Source organism: Gossypium hirsutum, chromosome A08, assembly GCF_007990345.1.
Source record: "Gossypium hirsutum isolate 1008001.06 chromosome A08, Gossypium_hirsutum_v2.1, whole genome shotgun sequence".
Taxonomy (NCBI): Eukaryota; Viridiplantae; Streptophyta; class Magnoliopsida; order Malvales; family Malvaceae; genus Gossypium; species Gossypium hirsutum.
Genome location: NC_053431.1, coordinates 19687600 through 19707319, shown reverse-complemented (window position 1 = coordinate 19707319; position 19720 = coordinate 19687600). Strand labels below are relative to the sequence as shown.

General features: G+C 33.0%; 1 protein-coding gene across 1 annotated transcript; it reads left to right on the top strand.

The window, feature by feature from the left end:
* The first annotated feature begins 9195 nt into the window (after positions 1-9195).
* Positions 9196-11883, top strand: LOC107925084 (peroxidase 15). Its single transcript, XM_016855687.2, has 4 exons — positions 9196-10563; positions 10688-10876; positions 10947-11115; positions 11212-11883. Exons 1-4 carry the CDS (start codon positions 10351-10353, stop codon positions 11670-11672), a joined length of 1032 nt encoding a protein of 343 aa, XP_016711176.1. The 5' UTR covers positions 9196-10350; the 3' UTR covers positions 11673-11883.
* The last annotated feature ends 7837 nt before the right edge of the window (positions 11884-19720 follow it).

Below are 19720 nucleotides of genomic sequence, written 5' to 3'. Positions count from 1 at the left end.
ACTAGTTGTCCTTGACTAGGGTCAACAACATTGCTAGGATTTTTGTACCATTTTTTTTCACATCACAACAAAATTCCTTTTGACAATAATTACATTTAACCTTACTTGCACCTTCACTATTAATAATCTTAGTGAAGTGAGACCAAACTTCTGACCTTTGAGGAGTGGCTTTTCTTTTCCCAGTAGTCACATTTGCTTGGCTTGAAGCTCCATCTCCTGAATTTTCAGAATCTATTGAAGTAGGAGGTGAAACACTACCCTCAATAGATGTTGGTTCAGTGGGCATTCTACAAGAAAAAAATTATATAATTTATTAAAATACATTTATAATATTAAAATACATATTTATAATATTAAACAATTTTCATAAAATATGAGGATAAACAAAAGTAAATAGAATACTTGTTAAATAAAATTTATAATAAAAATTAAATAAAATATTGGTACAATTAATGAACCAATTTTCATGCGTAGTTGAAAAGAAGTTGGATGTGAAGATTAATGAACCAATTTTAATAAATGATTTCTTTTCAATTAATGAACCAATTTTCACATTACAATTAATAAAGACTAATGAACCAATTATACAACAGTAGCAAAAAGGCAAAAAGAGGAAATGAGAAATGGACAGCAAGTTATAAAACAGTTATAAAACAAATGAATACGACATTGACGCAATTGTTATAAAACCACAGTTATATGGAGGGCAAACGTTATTAACAGAGTTTGAATTTTGGTTGCTAAGTGTGAACAAAAGATCTGCTGTTCTAAATTTTTATGTATGAGTCCTATAAAAAACACACAATTTATTTATGTATGGTAAATTGTGTTGTCTCTTTTATATATATATATATATTTATATTAGTTTTATGGTTTATGTTTGGAGTTTATAGCTGTTTTTTTTAAATACTATGTTTAAAGTTTAAAATTATGTTTTTTTTTAAAAATGTAATGTACCTTAACACTTATTGAGTTAATTGTGTAATTTTAAATATATATATATTATCTGCTTTTATAATTTACTTATTGATTTATTTTATAAATTTTGTAATTAAATAAATATATATAGTGGTTGAAAGTGAATATTGAAAACTGTAATGAGGAATAAGGAGAATAAAATAATTAAAGTTAGGAATGCAGCTATTGGGAGTAGTGGGAAGCATGAAAGGGATGACATCAAGCACGGTGGCCTCAGAATGTGTACTGAAAATGGTTGAAGGAGGAGAAATAAGTTTGATCAACGCAAGTGAGCCTTAACAGCTCGCACCCTTTGCCGCACATTTTGTTTCTAACCTTGATCTATATCAAGCTTGCAATTTCGCTAACTTTGCCGCTACTGGACAGCAAGTTAAATCGGGTTGGTTTAGAAATATTAAGAAACAAAGGAAAGTAAGGCTAAAAATTAAGATATTCTTCTTTTATTTTCGTTATCCTTCATCAGAAGTTCATCTCTTACCTATTGCTTTCTTTGGACCAGCCGACCAGCACCTTGTCCTTAGCTTCACGAGACACACCAGTGGGTTGCAGGAAGCCGTAGCTCCAGCCTCCAGCAGCTATGATACTTTTGAAGGATTTGGCCTTTTGGGAGATTTTGAAGGTTTTGAGAGATTTCAAATTTTTATTAGGGATTTCAAACTTGAAAAGTTGGGGTTTCTTTTTTTTTTTTCTATCGTGGGAGTGTGAGTGAGTAGGGGTGTAGGGGTGTTTTAGTTTTAGTAGATTTTTACTTTTAGATTTTTATTTTTATTTATTAAATTATTTGTATTGGGTTGGGTTAATTAAATTAGGTAATTGGGTTGGGTTTAAATATATTAGATTGGGTTTTATGTTGGGTTGGGTTTGGGTAAATATTAAACATTAGACTAATTATAAATTATAATTTTATATATTATTTTTTTGGTTAACAGAAAAAATTCGGTTAACCGACCTCTTTCGAACCGAATTAACCGTTAACCGAAAATTTAAAAATTTATTAACTGATCCCTTACCGAAAAAATTCGGTTAACTGACCGATTAACCTAATTGGGTCGGTTAACCGAATTTTTTCAGTTTTAACCGAATTGTGCACGCCCCTAGTGGAGATTGTTTCACTCTTCTGGCTCAGGCTAATTTACCAATAGATCATTTGGGTTATGCGTTTTATAGTGCGGTGCATCTTATTAATCGCCTGCCCACATCGGTTTTAGACGGGAATACCCCATTTAAAAGTCTTTTCGGTCGTGAACCAACTTATGATCATCTCTGAGTGTTTGGTTGTTGTTGTTTTTCGTACTTACGTCTGTTTGGTAAACACAAGCTTGAGTTTCGGTCTCAACCGTCTACATTTCTAGGGTATAGCCTGCGTCATAATGGTTATTTTTGTCTCACACCAGATGGGAAGGTCATTGTTTCTCAACATGTTGTGTTTGATGAAAATCGATTTCTATTTCCGCTCTCTCCTCCTACCAGTAACAAGTTGCCTCTGCATACCACTATGTATGTCCCAGTTGTTCGGTCAGTTATACCTAACGAGGTTCGTCTGGATCCTGTGTCTGCTATTGGGGCTTCTCTAGATAGTCATAATGGTGCCAGAACTCAACATGATTCCTCTGGTACGTATAGTGATTCTCAGCATAGTTCTAATTCAAGGACTGATGCTCGAGAGGAGGTTCCCTCTACTACAAATTTTCCCACTGAGCCTTCTCCTGCTCCTCCCGTCTCGACTACTAATACTCATACAATGGCGACCAGGTCTAAAGCTGGGATATTTAAGCCCAAAGCCTTGTGTGCAGACAAAGTTGAGGTTGAGCCGTGTTTAATTGAGGAGGCTCTTGCTCATCCAGACAGGCGTCTAGCAGTTCAGTTTGAGTTTGATGCTTTACTGGCTAACTCGACCTGGGAGCTTAGTCCTCTTCCTCCTAGTCGAAAAGCCATTGGTTGTAAATGGTTGTTTAATATCAAAAAGAATCCTGATGGGACGATTAATCGTCAGAAAGCCTGATTGGCCACCAAGGGGTGTTCCCAGGTGCCTGCCGCGACTTTAAGGAAACGTTCAGTCTGGTAGTCAAACCTGCTACCATTTCAGCCATCCTATCTGTTGCTGTGACCAAAGGGTGGCATCTACGACAGTTGATGTCAATAATGCCTTTTTGAATGGAGATTTAACCGATGACGTGTTTATGCAGTAACCCCCCGGGTATGAGCAATCTGGTCCACATGGTGAAAAAAAGTTAGTATGTCGACTGACTAAAGCTTTGTATGGCTTACAGCAAGCTCCTAGTGCTAAGTTTGACAAGTTAAAACAGTTTCTTGTCTCTACTGGGTTTATGTTGTCAAAATCAGATGCTTTGTTATTTGTTTGTTCTTCTTTTGGTCATACTCTCTATGTTATTGTATATGTGGATGATATTGTTATCTCTGGCAGTTCATCCGATAACATAAATTGCTTTGTTCAGCAGTTTCACAACAAGTTTGCTCTAAAGGATATGGGTGAGCTTCATTATTTTTTGGGAATTGAAGTCAGTCGATCTTCCTCAAGCAATCTTTATTTATGCCAGCACAAATACATTCGTGAGCTTCTTGCTTGGAGTTCTATGACTAATGCCAAAAATGTTCATACACCGATGGGAAGCTCTTCTATGTTGTCAAAAGATGAGGGTAAACCTATTACTGATCCAACTGAATATCATAGTATTGCTGGAGCTCTTCAGTATATCGTTTTGACACGGCCAGAATTGCAAATACTGTTAATCGGGTGTGTCAGTTCATGCATGCTCCCACTTCTCTACACATGGTAGCATTAAAACGACTTTTACGGTATTTATGTGGTACTATTTCTCATGGTTTACTTTTTCGAAGATCTGATAGGCTGTCTTTGGTCTGTTATGCCGATACAAATTGGGGACTTGATTTTGATGATCGCCAGTCTACTACAAGATATTGTGTGTATTTTGGTCACACACCTATTTCTTGGTGTTCTAAGAAACAAAAAGTTGTTTCTCGATCTACGGCAGAGGCTGAATATCGGAGCTTAGCAGCAGCCGCTAGTGATGTTACATGGCTGGTCTCGTTGTTAACAGAGTTAAACCTCAGGTCGGTTGATCTTTCGACAGTATGGTGTGATAATTCTAGTGCTGTTGCTGTTGCAGCTAACTCGGTTCTACACTCTAAGTTCAAACATGTTGAACTTAATCTGTTTTTTTGTTAGAGAGAAGGTGGCTAGTGGCGAGTTGGTTGTTGGTGAAGTTCCCGAATGTGACCAAGCCGCAGATATTCTCACTAAACCATTGTCTATTCTAGCGTTCACTCGATTTCGTCATATTCTTCGGGTCGTCCCACTCGAGGAAGCTGGATGAATGTTATAGTATGAGATTACACATGTGTTTAATATGTGATTAGTTTGGTGGTTAAGCAGTTAGTGAGCTGGTAATTTGTTAACAGTAGTGAAGGCTTTATCAAGTGTATATATACGTGTATTTGGGCACTATTCAAAGCAAGCAAGTTTAATAAAGTTGAATGCAAATATTTTCTAGTTCTCTGTAAAATCTTTTGTTAAGTAGTCATTAGCTTACTAGGTTTCTATTACTCCTTGAAAGGTATCAATTCTAGTAGTGAATTGGGAAATCCTTAGCGGTAGAAAGCTAAGTTAGTGGAGGTAGGCAATTGGGGAACTACTATAAATCAAAGTGTCCAAACTATTCTTCCTTTCTTTTTTATTTTAGAATAGTTTGTAGAGATTTTTAAAATTCTAATTTATCTTCTCTTAGTATTTTTGGGCCTAACATTTTCTTATGCTGTTTTATTTTAGATTCATTTTCTTGCACATGGATCCATAGTGCAGGTTCATCATATTGTTATTTTTTGCTATTCTAACTTTTTTTTGATGGTCCAACACTGATATCAAAGCCATTTATGTATACAAATTCCAATTATTTTCAATGGATTGCGATTTTGCATTAGATTTATTCTAAGATCTGTTATTGCCTAATCTAAATAACCATTTTGCATGATTTCATGTCCAATTAAGTGTCAATCAATTTTATAATATATCTTATTCGTCGATAGTTTAATGGTTAATTAATTAATTGGATACTTGCGAAAATCGGCAGTGGGATGATAATTTTTCATTGGTAAAATGTTAGTTGAATGATAACTAAAACAATGGAACAAATGTCGTTCGAATCGCATATTTAATTTGATTTTGAAATGTCAAAATTTGGGTTATAATTGTCAAACGCAGACAATTTCCACAAAAATCAGCTTGTAGTTTCTTTGCATAGGGTCATTAATCATAGGGACATTATTATTGCGGCTTTAATGCAAGAGTGACAGATCAATTATAATATTTTTAGTGTTTCAATGGAATATTAGAGTATTTCAAGGACCGAACCTAGGAGAATCATGGATTGAACAATTTTTAAATAACGTCTATACAAAATAAAGAATCTAACCAACTAATCGCAAAAAATTATATTATGACAAACCATAAAATCAAGCAGAATTAAGCTAATCAATGATCTAGCTAACATGGACTAAATTATAAAATGTACATAGTTGTGGAATTAATAGTTATATAACAAATAGTGGTTGATTGATCTCGACGTAGTTCACTAATATTTGAATTAAGGATCCAAATCGCTTAAACCCCCAAAATGACTCCATATTTCCTCTCGGTTTCAACTTTACCAAGTTAGACAAATTAATCTAGATTATCTCTCGATCTCACCGGTTAACCTGGGACTAATGAATTGGTGCCCAACAAGATCTCTTCTCGGTCTCACTTGCCTAGATATTCCCTTAAGGTTGTTAATCCTAAGTTTTTTAGGTTCATTCAAATTAGTCCAATTTATTACAATTTGGTCCATCACCAAAAATTAGCTCACCACATCTCCATCAACCAATTCACTTTAAAAGTTTAGTTACTCATGTTGAAAATAAAGCTAATAAACATGAAAATGAAAAGCAAGGAAGTCATTAAAGAATAGCTTAAGAAAAAGTTAAAACTTGAGATTTTTATCCAAGAAAACTTAAAGAACATGTAAAGAGAAGCATTGACAAGAAAATTTAAAGCAAGAAACATAAAAGGAACAAACTTTAATAGATCTAAAGTAGATGAAATTGAATATATTAAACTAAAACTAAAACTGTCTTACAACCAATGTATGAGGACTGAAAGTGAAAACAACCTTAAGGTACAGTAATAACTAACTTAGCTAAGTTTTTAAAAAATCAAAATGATGTTTTAGCTATAGTTTAGGGGCCAAATTAGTATTTAATGATTTAAATTGACGTTCCACATAATCATTTAAAAGAAAAATTTTAACGAGGGGCTAATTTGCATGTTTCGAAATGTATAAGGGATAATTTACATGTTTCAAAATGTATAGGGGCTAATTTACTCATTTTTTCAATAGGGAGATTGAAATGCAATCCGCCCCTAAATACAAGGCTTCCCTTATACTTTTACCGTTGGAATTATAATACATTTACCAAATGTGGCATTAATGTAAAGGTTTTCAATTATTTTTATTTTATTTATTTCTTTTAATATCATTCTTTAAATATTTTACATTTAAAACTTTTAAAAAAGTTAACCATATTCCATACTTAATTATAAATAATATATATTTAAATTTTATAATTCAAATTTAATAATTACAATTTCAATTTATCACATACCACATAAATTGAATTACTAACTCCAATAATAATTTAGAAGTGAGATTTTATGGTGATTGTAGTAAATTATTGTATAACTAGTAAGTCAATCATGGAGGCTCAAAGACCAAACAAAGTTTATAGCAGTGTTCTCTGTATCGGTTCTATGTTTGTATAATCACTAATATACCCTTTTTCTCTTTTGTCGCTATTTCTTCTTTACCCTACCAATTAGTGGCAGAAAGCATCCGACCAGCTAAAAGGGTGGAGAATCCAATTCCATCTATATTTCACACAAAAAATGTGAATCAATAAATCAATTTCAAACAAGTTAATTATTAATACTTAGATAAAGTTGTAAATAGTGCATGTATGATTGAAAATCCTGGCCTCCTCTACAATTCATTCCCTGTCTCATTAATCCAAATATTTTTTTTTAATTTCACAAGTTATATTTTATTTTTTTAACATTTTATAAAACACTTATTATCACTTTCAGCTTATGTATAAAGTCCAAAAATTATATTCACAATATATCAAAATAAATTTCGGCATTTAGGAAATTATGCCCTATATATTACCCCTAAAGTTGCATTAGGGTTAAGCTTGGGAAAAATATAATATATAGTTATTTGAATTATAAATGTATACTTTTGGCTTAAAGTTTCTTTTAAAGTATATTAATATTTTCAATTTTAATATAGATTGATATCTATAGTTATATTATATTAATTAATTTTGACCCAATGGCATTAACAAATATTAAAAAATTAATTTACATGTGACATAATTAGAATATGCCACGTAATATTTCTCAGGCAAATAGAATATGGCACACAACTTCTTTGTTAATATCTATATATAAATTCTAAAGTTATAATGGTTACCCAATAGTTGAAGGACAAATTTAAGGGTAAAAAAATTACACTTTGACCCTTTTTAACAATTGAAAATTGTTAGTTTAGTCCCTATATAAATAATGAAATTATATATTCAAATATAGTAAATTTATACTTAATAAAAAAAATTTCTTTTATAACTAAATTTCGACCTTAGAAATCCTCCTAAATTCGTCCGCTCTAGCTCTTGTGAACGACACTAACCCTTCAATCAATAACAATCAAGGCTTGTTTTCGTAAAAAATCAAAGAGGTCGGGGAGTTTGAAATAAGGGCAATATCATAGTTAAGAAACAACATCTTTAGAGCATATGCTATATTCTTTTTCTAAATGCTTGTGAAGTCAATGCTTTTCACAAACCATGTCAGAATTCATTGCCTGCAAATTTAGAAAATTTTTAAAAGCGTTTATGGTTAAAAAATATTAGAAAAAATTTATTTAAAGAGATTGAAATGTACTTTTTTATTTATAAGATTGAACCCTTCTACCCTTTGTATGAAAATTACTTGCTACCCACAACAATATGGAATATATTTGAGCTCTCAAAAGGGGCAACTTGGGGCAACTTCCTATAATTAATTAGACTTTTCAAAGATGATATTTATTCTACCCCTAGCTGGCAAACATGGACAGTACGTAATTAAATAGGACAGATTTTTATATTTGTAATATTTGTGTTCATATGTTATTTTTCATGCTTATATTTATATAATATATTAAAGAATAAGTTAATGTTATGAATTAGTTAAATATTACTTTAATTAAATAATAATTAAAAATTTTAATCAAGTAAATTATTATTATGTTTTTAATATTTTTTTATATATAAAATCAATAACACCCTCACAAATTAAAGTTTTCAAACCGAAGGGTATTAAATGATTCTGAAATTTTAATTTTACCGATTACCAACACAACTTAAAAGTTCATTTAATTTATATATAAGTATGTACTTTTTACATAACGGTATGACATAATCCACTATACAGTAATATTATTTTCTTGAAAAAATTGGTTACAAAATTATTAATAAGTTTATGTTTTGGTCACTTAATTTTAAAAAATTATAAAATAATTATTGAGTTATGTAAAATTTTTCATTTAAATAATTGAACTGTTAATTTTTTTAAAGTTTGACTACGAAGCTCCAAGCTACTATTTCATGATTTATATGATGGATTAATACCTATTAACGAGTAAAAGAACATACCTTAAATCTACGTTGATCTGACAGTCAGTGTTGAAAATCATATAAGAAAACTGTTTGAATTTTGATTTACATATTCGTAACGTTCAAAATTATTTTATGAAAAAAATAAATTGTAGAATAGAAAGAGAAGGATAACTTTCTATTAGTGCAAGCAATACGAATAGAGAAAGCCATACAACATAAATTTTAATATTCTAGTGACTTAAATAAAAAATTTTAAATTGTTCAATGATAATATTGTAAATTTTTAGAGTTAAATAACTAAAACGTAGGTGTAAGTTATTTTTTTTTTTTTGATGTAATCATTTAAGTATGATTTGTATCACATTATCCAAAGAGATAGGATAGGCAGAGGTGGCAGAAGCTTAAAGGAAGGAAACATTGAGTTCACACTGTGAATATCAGATAATTCTCCAACCAAAATAAACAAGTTAAAAATCCAATTCAATCAGGGCCTCTCAATCCAATCTTTCGTTTCACTTAAACTTTAACCTCTTTTCCATTTGCAACAAAAATTGAATCCAGCATGGCATGATCAGCTACTTCAAGGAACTCAAGCTCAGCTTCTAAGAGCAACATGGTGTTTTACCCTTCAAACAACAACAATTCCAGGTTTGCTGTAGTAAAAAAAAATCAAAGAAGATTGAAAGTCCACGAGTTTGAATTAATGGCAATTAGGAAACAAAATCTCTCAAAGACGTAGTATTCTTTTTTTCTAAATGCTTTTAACTAACCGTGTTAGAAATCATTGCCTAGAAACCAAGGAAATTACTCGCTAACCGACAAACAATATACAAGACCTTTCAAAAGAAGCCAACTCCATGTCACATCAATGTTAAATAATATACTAATAATCAATTTGACTTTTCAAACATTTAGTTATTAACTGTTGTTAATTGACTTTTTATTTTATTTTATTAGTTAAAATTTGTTCATTGATCTTAAAAAAAAACAAAATAATTTTGATACGATAATCCACAACTATTTTATGCGGTTGTAACATTTATTTTTAATACTAAGTCAACATATTTTAAAAACTATAAAAGTTTTCATATATAAAAAGATTCAAAATTTAAAAAATATATAAAAAATATATAAAAAATTTATAAAAATTTAAAAATAAAAGTATGAAGTACACTTGAATTGTCATCAAGGGCGGAGTCAAGGATTTTGGCAGAGACTCTGATTCCCTTAAAATGAAAATTTTTCTTTTAGCCTTTTTATAATTTATAAATTTTAAATTATTAATGGTAAATTTATATTTTACTCCTAAAAACAATAAAGTTGATTTTGATTGTCATGTATAAAAAAAGTATTTTGACTCTAATTTAAAATGTTAATGGTAAAGTTCGGACTATTTTCTAAAAAATTGAAGATGAAATTTAAATTTAAAAAATAATGATAAAATAATATATATATATATAAACATAAAAAATTAAATTTATCCTTATATATATTTTTTCAATCGCAAAGATATAGACGTGAATAAGCTGCCTAACACCTTTGTCCGTCTATAAATAAAGATGATTTAAGACTCTGAACTCACCTTCCATCTCATTTAAACTAAATACTGAAGTCATTTGTTTTGGGGGAGTGCCGGAGAAAATGGCCTGTTTTCAATATATAGTAGCTGCTCTATGCTTTGCAGTTGTACTTGAGGGATCGTTATCAAAAGCTCAACTGACCCCGACATTTTACGATGGAACATGCCCAAACGTGACAGCCATTATCCGACAAGTGCTCGTGAATGCTTCGTTTTCAGATCCAAGGATTGGTGCCAGTCTCATCAGGCTTCACTTCCATGATTGTTTTGTTCAAGTAAAACAATCTTTAACACATGGTCATTTGTTTATTTTTTCGATTACTGTCACCACAGTCAAATTGAAATTTTTTTTTAATTTTTTCTTATTTATAAGAAAAGACACCTTGTGTTTGTTTTCAGGGATGTGATGCGTCGATTTTATTGGACGATCCTGTAAATGGTGAGAAAGAAGCTATTCCAAATAATAATTCAGCTAGGGGTTATGAAGTTATTGATGCCATGAAGGCTGCCTTAGAGAGTGCTTGCCCCAACACTGTTTCCTGCGCTGATATTCTCGCTATTGCATCTGAGCAATCTGTCAGCACCCTGGTAAGTAATTTACTAAAATTAGTTCAGTATAATGCAACAAATCTGGTCTAAAATTAGTTCATGGTTGCAGGCAGGCGGTCCTTCATGGGCAGTTCCAGTAGGAAGAAGGGATGGGTTCACAGCAAACCGGACACTCGCCAACTCAAACTTGCCAGGTTTCAACAATACTCTCGACCGATTAAAAGACAGGTTTAGCAATGTGGGGCTTAACACCAGCATTGATCTAGTAGCCTTGTCTGGTAATCTTTCTTTATTTGCCTGAAATAACCAAAAGTATACTTTAAGGTCCTTTTTACTGTGACAAGATGTGACTTTTTTACGTTTTTGGATGTCAGGTGCTCACACATTTGGCAGAGCTCAGTGTTTAACTTTTACCAGTCGATTGTACAATTTTACGGGAGTGGGTGATACAGATCCGACCTTGAACGCCACATACTTGGAAGAACTACGCCAAATATGCCCACAGGGTGGAAATAGTAGTGTGTTGACAAATCTTGATCCCACAACACCTGATGGTTTCGACAATAACTACTTCACCAATCTACAAGTTAATCGAGGCTTGCTTCGAAGTGATCAGAATTTATTTTCGACTGAGGGTGCTGATACAATTGAAATTGTGAATAGGTTTAGTAGTAATCAAACAGCCTTCTTTGAAAGCTTTGTGGAATCTATGATCAGAATGGGAAATATAAGCCCTTTAACTGGTACGGAAGGAGAAATTAGATCAAATTGCCGCGCCGTGAATTCAGCAACTATCAGATCCAACTCAGATGCTGCTCTCGTCAGCTCAATATAATATTTGCTGAGCTCAAGGCTAAGAAAAATGGGCAGAAGAGAAGCTATTTTCCTACTCAAAATCAAAACGAATAATATATTGTAACTCTTTGATGCCTACAATAAAACCCTACGACTTTTGTTTCATACAAGATGATTTACAAAAATAATTTTCTGTAACTTTTTGTGTTTATTACTTACAAGTTAATATAAAATAAGTTTAAGAGTTGAAATCTTGATTTCTCTCTTTATAATCATATTGTTTGATAGGTCTTAGGTATTTGCTAATTTTTTGATGATATTAGATTTTCTTTTACCCATAAATAGAGGTGAGTAAAATTCGATTCGATTCGAAAAAATCGAAAAAAATTCAAATTTCAAGTTAATCGAATCGAGTTATTTGAGTTATTCGAATTATTTGAGTCAACTCGAATAAGAAATTTCGGATTTCGAGTTCGAGTTAAGTTGAATTTTTACAATTTGAATAACTCGAATTGTAACACCCTAAACCCGACCTAAAAGTTTAGACTAAATCCAGGGGGTTACATTGATCATCGAAGTAATCGTAGAAAAAATTTATAAAACATACTGTCTCAATTTCCACTACCACATTTTAAGTTTGACAAACCGAAAACAATTTAACGTTGGCTTCCAAACAAAAGAATCACAGTTAAATTTAATATATAAACGAAATAAAATGTACGAGCGGTAATTTTCAAACAGAACTTGTACCACAGTTTTTATAAAATCCTATATATCAAAATGGTAAACCAAACGAAAGCTGGAAAGGTAACCAATAAATTATTTTCAACAAAGACTATCCGAGACCTCTGCATACCAAGTCCAGCTACTGAAGCTGAGTGTATCGGCAAGGGAAAACACTAAGGGGGTGAGCTACACGAGCTCAGTGTGAGTTTAAAACGAGACTTAAAACAGAATTACAAAACTCTCTTCCTAAGCGCAATCGACTTACAGACACTCATAGAGTCAGAAAGCATACTTGGAACCTATGTTCTAATAGAACGTAACAACTCAAGCACACCAAGTCACACACAATCACACATAATACAATCAGATAATCTTTCAAACAGATGCGTATGAAAGGCAGTCAAGTAATAAAACCTACCCATCCAGCCAACACACTTCTCCGTCCCCCGATCACACCCCATAAGAGCTGATTAAACTTATCCAACTAAAACACACCATATATGACCTCGAAAGGCCTATCTAACCCTACACACCGTGTATGTGGACTAAGCCACTCAAATATCAATATGCAGCAGAGTCGACGTATATGCAGTACAGTGCAATGAGATAATCTGTTGTACAATCATGATGCAGTTTAAACTGCCAGTTCAGATAAGAATACGTAGCAAAGCTAACGTACGTGTGGTACAGTGTAGTAAACTGCTGTACAAATAAGCTTGCAGTTAAACTGCCAGATCAGGATAGAATCAGTCTCCATTCTCTTCCCAACCAATTCCAAAATACTTTATGCAAGTGCATGAATGCATTCAATCCCATGGAAACAATGAACACGTCAATCTACAATCATATAGAAATAGATATGCACACACACCAAACAGATCAGATTCAGAATCAAACATCTCGCACAACAGTCACAGATAACACATAAGCTGAAGCTTAGATCAGAATTCTTAGCCACCTTGTCTAAAGATCAGCCCAAGCTAGAACACATAGACATATTCTTAGATTAAAAACACGTACAGAACCAAAATAAGTGACCTAGAGCCACACGACCGTGTGCTCCAGCCGTGTGGGGGTCAAAACGCCCGTGTGGAGGGAGGCACATGCCAGTGTGAAACAGGGACACTACCATGTGAACAGGTTGTGTAACTCACTGTCCAAAATGTGGTAAAATAGAGTACAAGGTAGACACGACAGTGTGAAGGTCTCACACGTCTGTGTGCCCCCCAGACACGGCTGTGTGACCATAACATACGCCCGTGTGACCATAACACACGCTCGTGAAGGATCCCTAAATCTCTAAATTAGCCACACGGTCGTGTGAAGGTCTCACACGTCTGTGTGCCCCTCAGACACGGCTGTGTGACCATAACATACGCCCATGTGTCCATAACACACGCCCGTGAAGGATCCCTAAATCTCCAAATTAGCCACACGGCCGTGTAGCACCAAATCACTAAATTCCTAATTCCCAATCACACATGCTCATGTACCCAGGGGACACGATTGTGTGAAAATCGACAAAAATCCCTAAATCGACCACATAGTCGTGTGGTACCCAACTCAACTCAAAAACCCTTGTTCCTAAAAGCACACGGCTATGTGAATCAGCACACACCTGTGTGGTCATAAAACTACCTTAAAATAGCCCTGAAAAACGTGCTTTCAGCCACGAAGCACTTCCCAGCCCTCGATAGTTTGAAATTATACCAAATTATACAAATTCTAAGCATATGACAACAATACCACATCGTAAATAATCGATTTGCGAACACATGCATAAAATGCCGATTTCCACTAAGTCGAATCGAGAATTCGCAAATAAATAAGAAAGGATGCAGAACCCACACTTGATTCGCAATCGGAGATGCCCTGACATTGACTCGACAACGGAGGAGCGACACTCTCCAAGATCTACCAATAAGAACTGTTTTCAAAGGAAAATAAAAAAGAAGCCAAAAAGAACAAAAGCAAAAGAAAAGAAAAAAGGAAAACATCTAGAGACCAAAAAAAAAAAAATAAATAAAAAGTAATAATAATAGTTTAATAAATTAACTTAAAACAAACCTGCTACTCAACAAAACAAAACGAAATAAAATGTTTCTCTAAAATACACACACAAGAGTCGAACCTAGAACCCAAAGGTTCACTAACACTCACTCAACCACCAACCAGCAGGCCCATGTGCAACTAAACACAATAGCGCAACCTTTTCACTGACCCTAACCACAAAACTTAAAACTTCTAACCCCAAAATCCAAGGTGTTACAACTCACCCATCCTTAAAAGAAATTTTCAAACAAAACTTGTACCACAGTTTTTATAAAGTCCTATAGATCAAAATGGTAAACAAAACGAAAGCTAAAAAGGTAACCGATAAATTATTTTCCACAAAGACTGTCTGAGACCTCCGCCAACAGAGTCCAGCTACCGAAATTGAGCGTACCTATAAGGGGAAACATTAAGGGGGTGAGCTACACAATCTCAGTGTAAGTTTAAAATGAGACTTAAAACAAAATTACAAAACTCAATTCCTGAGTGCAACTGACTTACAGACAATCACAGAGTCAGAAAGCATACTTGGAATCAATGTTCCAATAGAACGTAACAACTCAAGCACACCAAGTCACACACAGTCAGATAATCTTTCAAACAAATGCGTATAAAATGTAGTCAAGTAATAAAACCTACCCATCCAGCCAACACATCTCTCCGTCCCCCAATCACACCTCATAAGAGTTGATTAAGCTCATCCAACCGAAACACACCACATAGGACCTCGAAAGGTCCATCAAACCTTACACATCGTGTATGTGGACTAAGCCACTCAGATATCAATACGCAGCAGAGCCGACGTATATGTAGTACAGTGCAATACGGTAATCCACTGTATAGTCATGATGCAGTTTAAACTGCCAGTTCAGGTAAGGGTACGCAGCAAAGCTGACATGCGTGCTGTACAGTGCGGTAAACCACTATACAAATAAGCTTGCAGTTAAATTGCCAGATCAGAACAAAATTAGTCTCCCTTCTCTTCACAACCAATTCCAAAATACTTTATGCAAGTGCATGAACTCATTCAATCCCACAAAAAGAATGAACACGTTAATCGATAATCAGATAGAAATAGATATGCACACACACCTAACAAATCAAATTCAAAATCAAACATCTCACACAACAGTCATAGATAACACATAAGCCGAAGCCCAAATCAGAATTCTTAGCCACCCTGTCTAAAGATCAACCCAGGCCGAAACACACAAACACATTCTTAGATAAAAAACACGCACAAAACCAAAATAAGTGACTTAGAGCCACATGGTTGTGTGCTCCGGTTGTGTGGAAAAACCTAGACCGTGTGGGGGTCAAAACGCCCATGTGGAGTAAGACACACGGTCGTGTGGTTGAGGCGCATGCTCGTGTGAAATAGGGATACGACCGTGTGAACAGGCCGTGTAACTCACTGTCCAAAATGTGCTAAAATAGATTGCAAGACAGACACAACCCTGTAAGGGTCTCATACGCCCGTGTGCCCACCAGACATGACCATGTGTCCATAACACACATCCATGTGGGATCCCTAAATCCCCAAATTAGTCACACGACCGTGTGACACCAAACCACTAAATCCCTAATTCCTAATCACACACGTTTGTGTACCTAGGGGACACGCTGTGTGAAAATCGAAAAAATTCCCCAAATCAGCCACACGACCGTGTGGCCAGGCTGTGTGACACCCGAATCTGCCCGGAAATCCTAATTCCCAAAAGTACACGTCTGTGTGAATCAACACACATTTGTGTGGCACTCGTGTGTTCACAAAACTACCTTACAATAGCCCCCAAAAACGTGCTTTCAGCTACAAAGCACTTCCCAGCCCTCGATAGTTCGAAATTATACCAAATTATACAAATTCTAAGCATAAGACAGCGATACCACATTGTAAATATTCTATTTGCGAACACACGCATAAAATACCGACTACCACTAAGTCGAATCGAGAATTCGTAAATAAATAAAAAAGAATGTAGAACCTACACCTGATTCGCAATCGGAGATGCCTTGATACTACGATGACGGAGGAGTGACACTCTCCAAGATCCACCAGTAAGAACTATTTCCAAAGGAAAATAAAGAAGAAGCCAAAAAGAACAAAAGCAAAAAAGAAAAAAAGAAAAAGGAGAACGTCTAGAGACCCAAAAAAAACCAATAAAAAATAAATAAAAATTAATAATAACAGTTTAATAAATTAACTTAAAACGAACCTGCTACTCAACAAAACAAAAAGAAATAAAATATTTCTCCAAAATACACACACAAGACTCGAACTTAAAACTATGAGGTTTACTAACATTCACTCAACCACCAAATCAACAGGTTCATTCTTGCACTTAAATGCGTAACTAAATGCAATAGCGCAACCTTCTCACTGACCCTAACCACAAAAATAAAAACTTCTAACCCTAAAATTTAAGGTGTTACATGAATAATTCGAATAACAAATTTGTATAAATACCGTTTTGGTCCCTATCAATTTTGAAAATAAGTAAATTAATCTCTCTTAAAAAATACAAAAAAAATCAAAGTAATTTTCAAAAATTTGAAAATAATTTTTAAAATTCAAAATATTTATAGAAATTCTAAAATTTATATTTTTTTTAAAAAAATATAATTTTTAAAAAAAATCTAAAAGATATATAAAAAATTTAAAATAATAATTTTGGAATCTAAATAAGTGATTAATGATTCAAGTTTATCATACTAAAATATCTTTTATTATTATTATTATTATTTTGCTTAAAAAAAGTTTTCACATATATATTGTTTCAAATTTTTGTGTTCTAACATGAAAATAGTTATATTGTACAAAATTTTAATTTAACATTATTAGTTTTTCTAATTTAGCTCAAAAGGTTTCACTAGATTCAATCGAACACTCACTCCTAATTCTAGTTATCCGAAAATCCAAATAAAAAAAGGACAAAACTATTTCGTTTAGATAAATGTTTACCTTTTCTAAAGTTAAAAGTTAAAACTATCAAATTAAAAGGTAAAACTATGTTGTTTTGATAAATGTTTACCCATTAATCTTACTTTCCTTCCAGAATCGCCCCACTTTCCTTTTTTCCTTTACTCAAAATTAATCTAAAAGCTTGTACTTCGTCAACTTGTAAAATAATTGGTCTATGTGAACGGAACATTGAGTATAAATAATAAGATTCATTAATTCGACTTGACTCGAAATTTTTTGACTCGATTTGAAAAAAATTCAAATTGAATTCGGTTGCTAAAATAGGATTCATCAACTCGACTAACTTGAAATTTTTTGACTCAATTCGACTCCATTCGATCGAATACTCACCCCTACCCATAAGCCAACCAATTGTGTCACACATTGTTTGGTACATTGGATGATGGATGAGAATGTTGCTTTGGAGTTTGGTTTGGACTATTCGGATTTATCCACTGTTAGTGTTGGATGATACTCTTAAATTTTATATAGTTGAGCCTTTTTCATTAGAAAAAGTGACTTTTCTTTTGAAATGCGTAAGTGATTTAGGAAAAGAGTTTTCTATAAGTAATTTTTTTTGGATTAGTTCACAAATTTACCTAAACTATACTTTTTTCCCATCTTTGTACATAAATTGTTTTTTAAGTCATAAGTGATATCTAAACTACTTTTTTTCTCAAAGTTGGTTTCTTCGATAGTTAAACCGTTAAGTCTATTAAAAAAAAACTTAACCAATAAATTAGGACTTAAACTATGTTCCCCCCTCATTTTGGTACTTAAACCTTTTTTTTTGTCACAAGTGGTATCTAAACTACCTTTTTCCCTAAGTCGGTACCTCTGTAAGTTTACTAGTTAGTTAAACAGTTAAGTTTTATTTTTTTTAAGTAAATAATTAAAAATTTGTTAGCTCGATAAATCAAACCAATGTCGCCAAAAGAGGAGTGAATTGACCTTTAAAAAATTTGGTGGAAGCAAAGAGAGAAAATGAAACAATGAACACAAAGATTTAGAATGGTTCGACCCCAATTGCCTACTCCACTACCTTAGCTTTCCACCATTAAGGATTTTCCCAAATTCACTAATTTGCTCAATCTTTGAGGACAAGGTTTAACCTTACAACTCCCTTAAGATTTCTACCCAAATATTAAGAACAAATCCTCTCAAGAATTACAAAGAAGTAAACAAAGAAATAAACCTCACAAGATCAAAATGTTTGCCAATTAAGCTCAAATAAACTATGATACACTTGAACTAAGGAATGAAAGTAAAGGATCACAAGTGTATACAAGAAAATTATGAAAGTATTGGACACAAAAGTTGTTTGATTGATGATTTTGCTTGAATATGCTTTCTTGTTGTTGTAGGAACTTTAGAAGCTAGTATTTATACCCTTCAATTGATTTACAACCATTGAGGTTGTTGTGGTAGTTAATAGAGCCGCTGGGGATGTGAAAATAAGAGCATTTAATACACCTACACCAGTAAGTATTGATACCAGATAAAAATGTATCGATATTTTTTGTAATAAATGCTAAATTCAGTGACCGTTTGAGTTTAACTATCGAAACCAAAACAATTTTTATCGATACTTTATGAAAAGGTATCAATACCGTATCGATACTTTGTTGATTTTGTGAAAAATATAATACCATTTTGGTATGGTTTATTTAAAGGGTACTGATATTTCAAAATCTTTGATACTTGGCCAAAAAGGTATCAAGCAATTCTGACTTGTTTGAAATACAGTTTGATTTGTTAAAATCATTTTAACTTGATTTTAAAGTTGTTTAAAAAAATTTCTAAGAGTTCAAAGTAAATATTCAAAATTTTTATCTCTTCGAGTTCAAATTGAAAAATCATTTTGTCAATTTTGTTCAATTTTAAATTTTATTCAAAAACACTTTAATTTATTATATCAAAATATTTTACCAAATAAAGCTTGGTTTAATGATCTCCCGCTTTTTGATATAACAAAACATTTGTTAAATTTGTTTTTAAATAATTGCTCCCCTTTAATAGAAGTCATTTTGAATTTAAGGCCAATGTAATGCCCTAAAGTTTTGAATGTCAGTTGTTAAATTCTGTCAATAAGTAAGTCTCTGTATCAGTGGTTAAGTGTCTTAGTTATGTGTTTGAGATCTAGGGTTCAAGTCCCTTTTTTGGAAAATTTCGTTATTTCCTTTGATTCAACCTGTATCTCTGAGCTTTCAACTTAAGTGTATTTATGGGTTAATCTATGTCAAGAATGAGTCTGCTAGTTTGGTGGTTAGGTGTTTGTTAGTTGCTATTTGGTCTTGTGTTTGAGTCTCTGCAAAAGTGAAGTGGGGATATATTTTTGCTACTCTGTA

Coding starts and splice junctions, on each gene's coding strand:
- LOC107925084 (XM_016855687.2), top strand. CDS start 10,351: ATGGCCTGTTTTCAATATATAGTAGCTGCTCTATGCTTTGCAGTTGTA. Junction 10,564..10,687: donor TCCATGATTGTTTTGTTCAA/GTAAAACAATCT, acceptor GTTTGTTTTCAG/GGATGTGATGCGTCGATTTT. Junction 10,877..10,946: donor AGCAATCTGTCAGCACCCTG/GTAAGTAATTTA, acceptor TCATGGTTGCAG/GCAGGCGGTCCTTCATGGGC.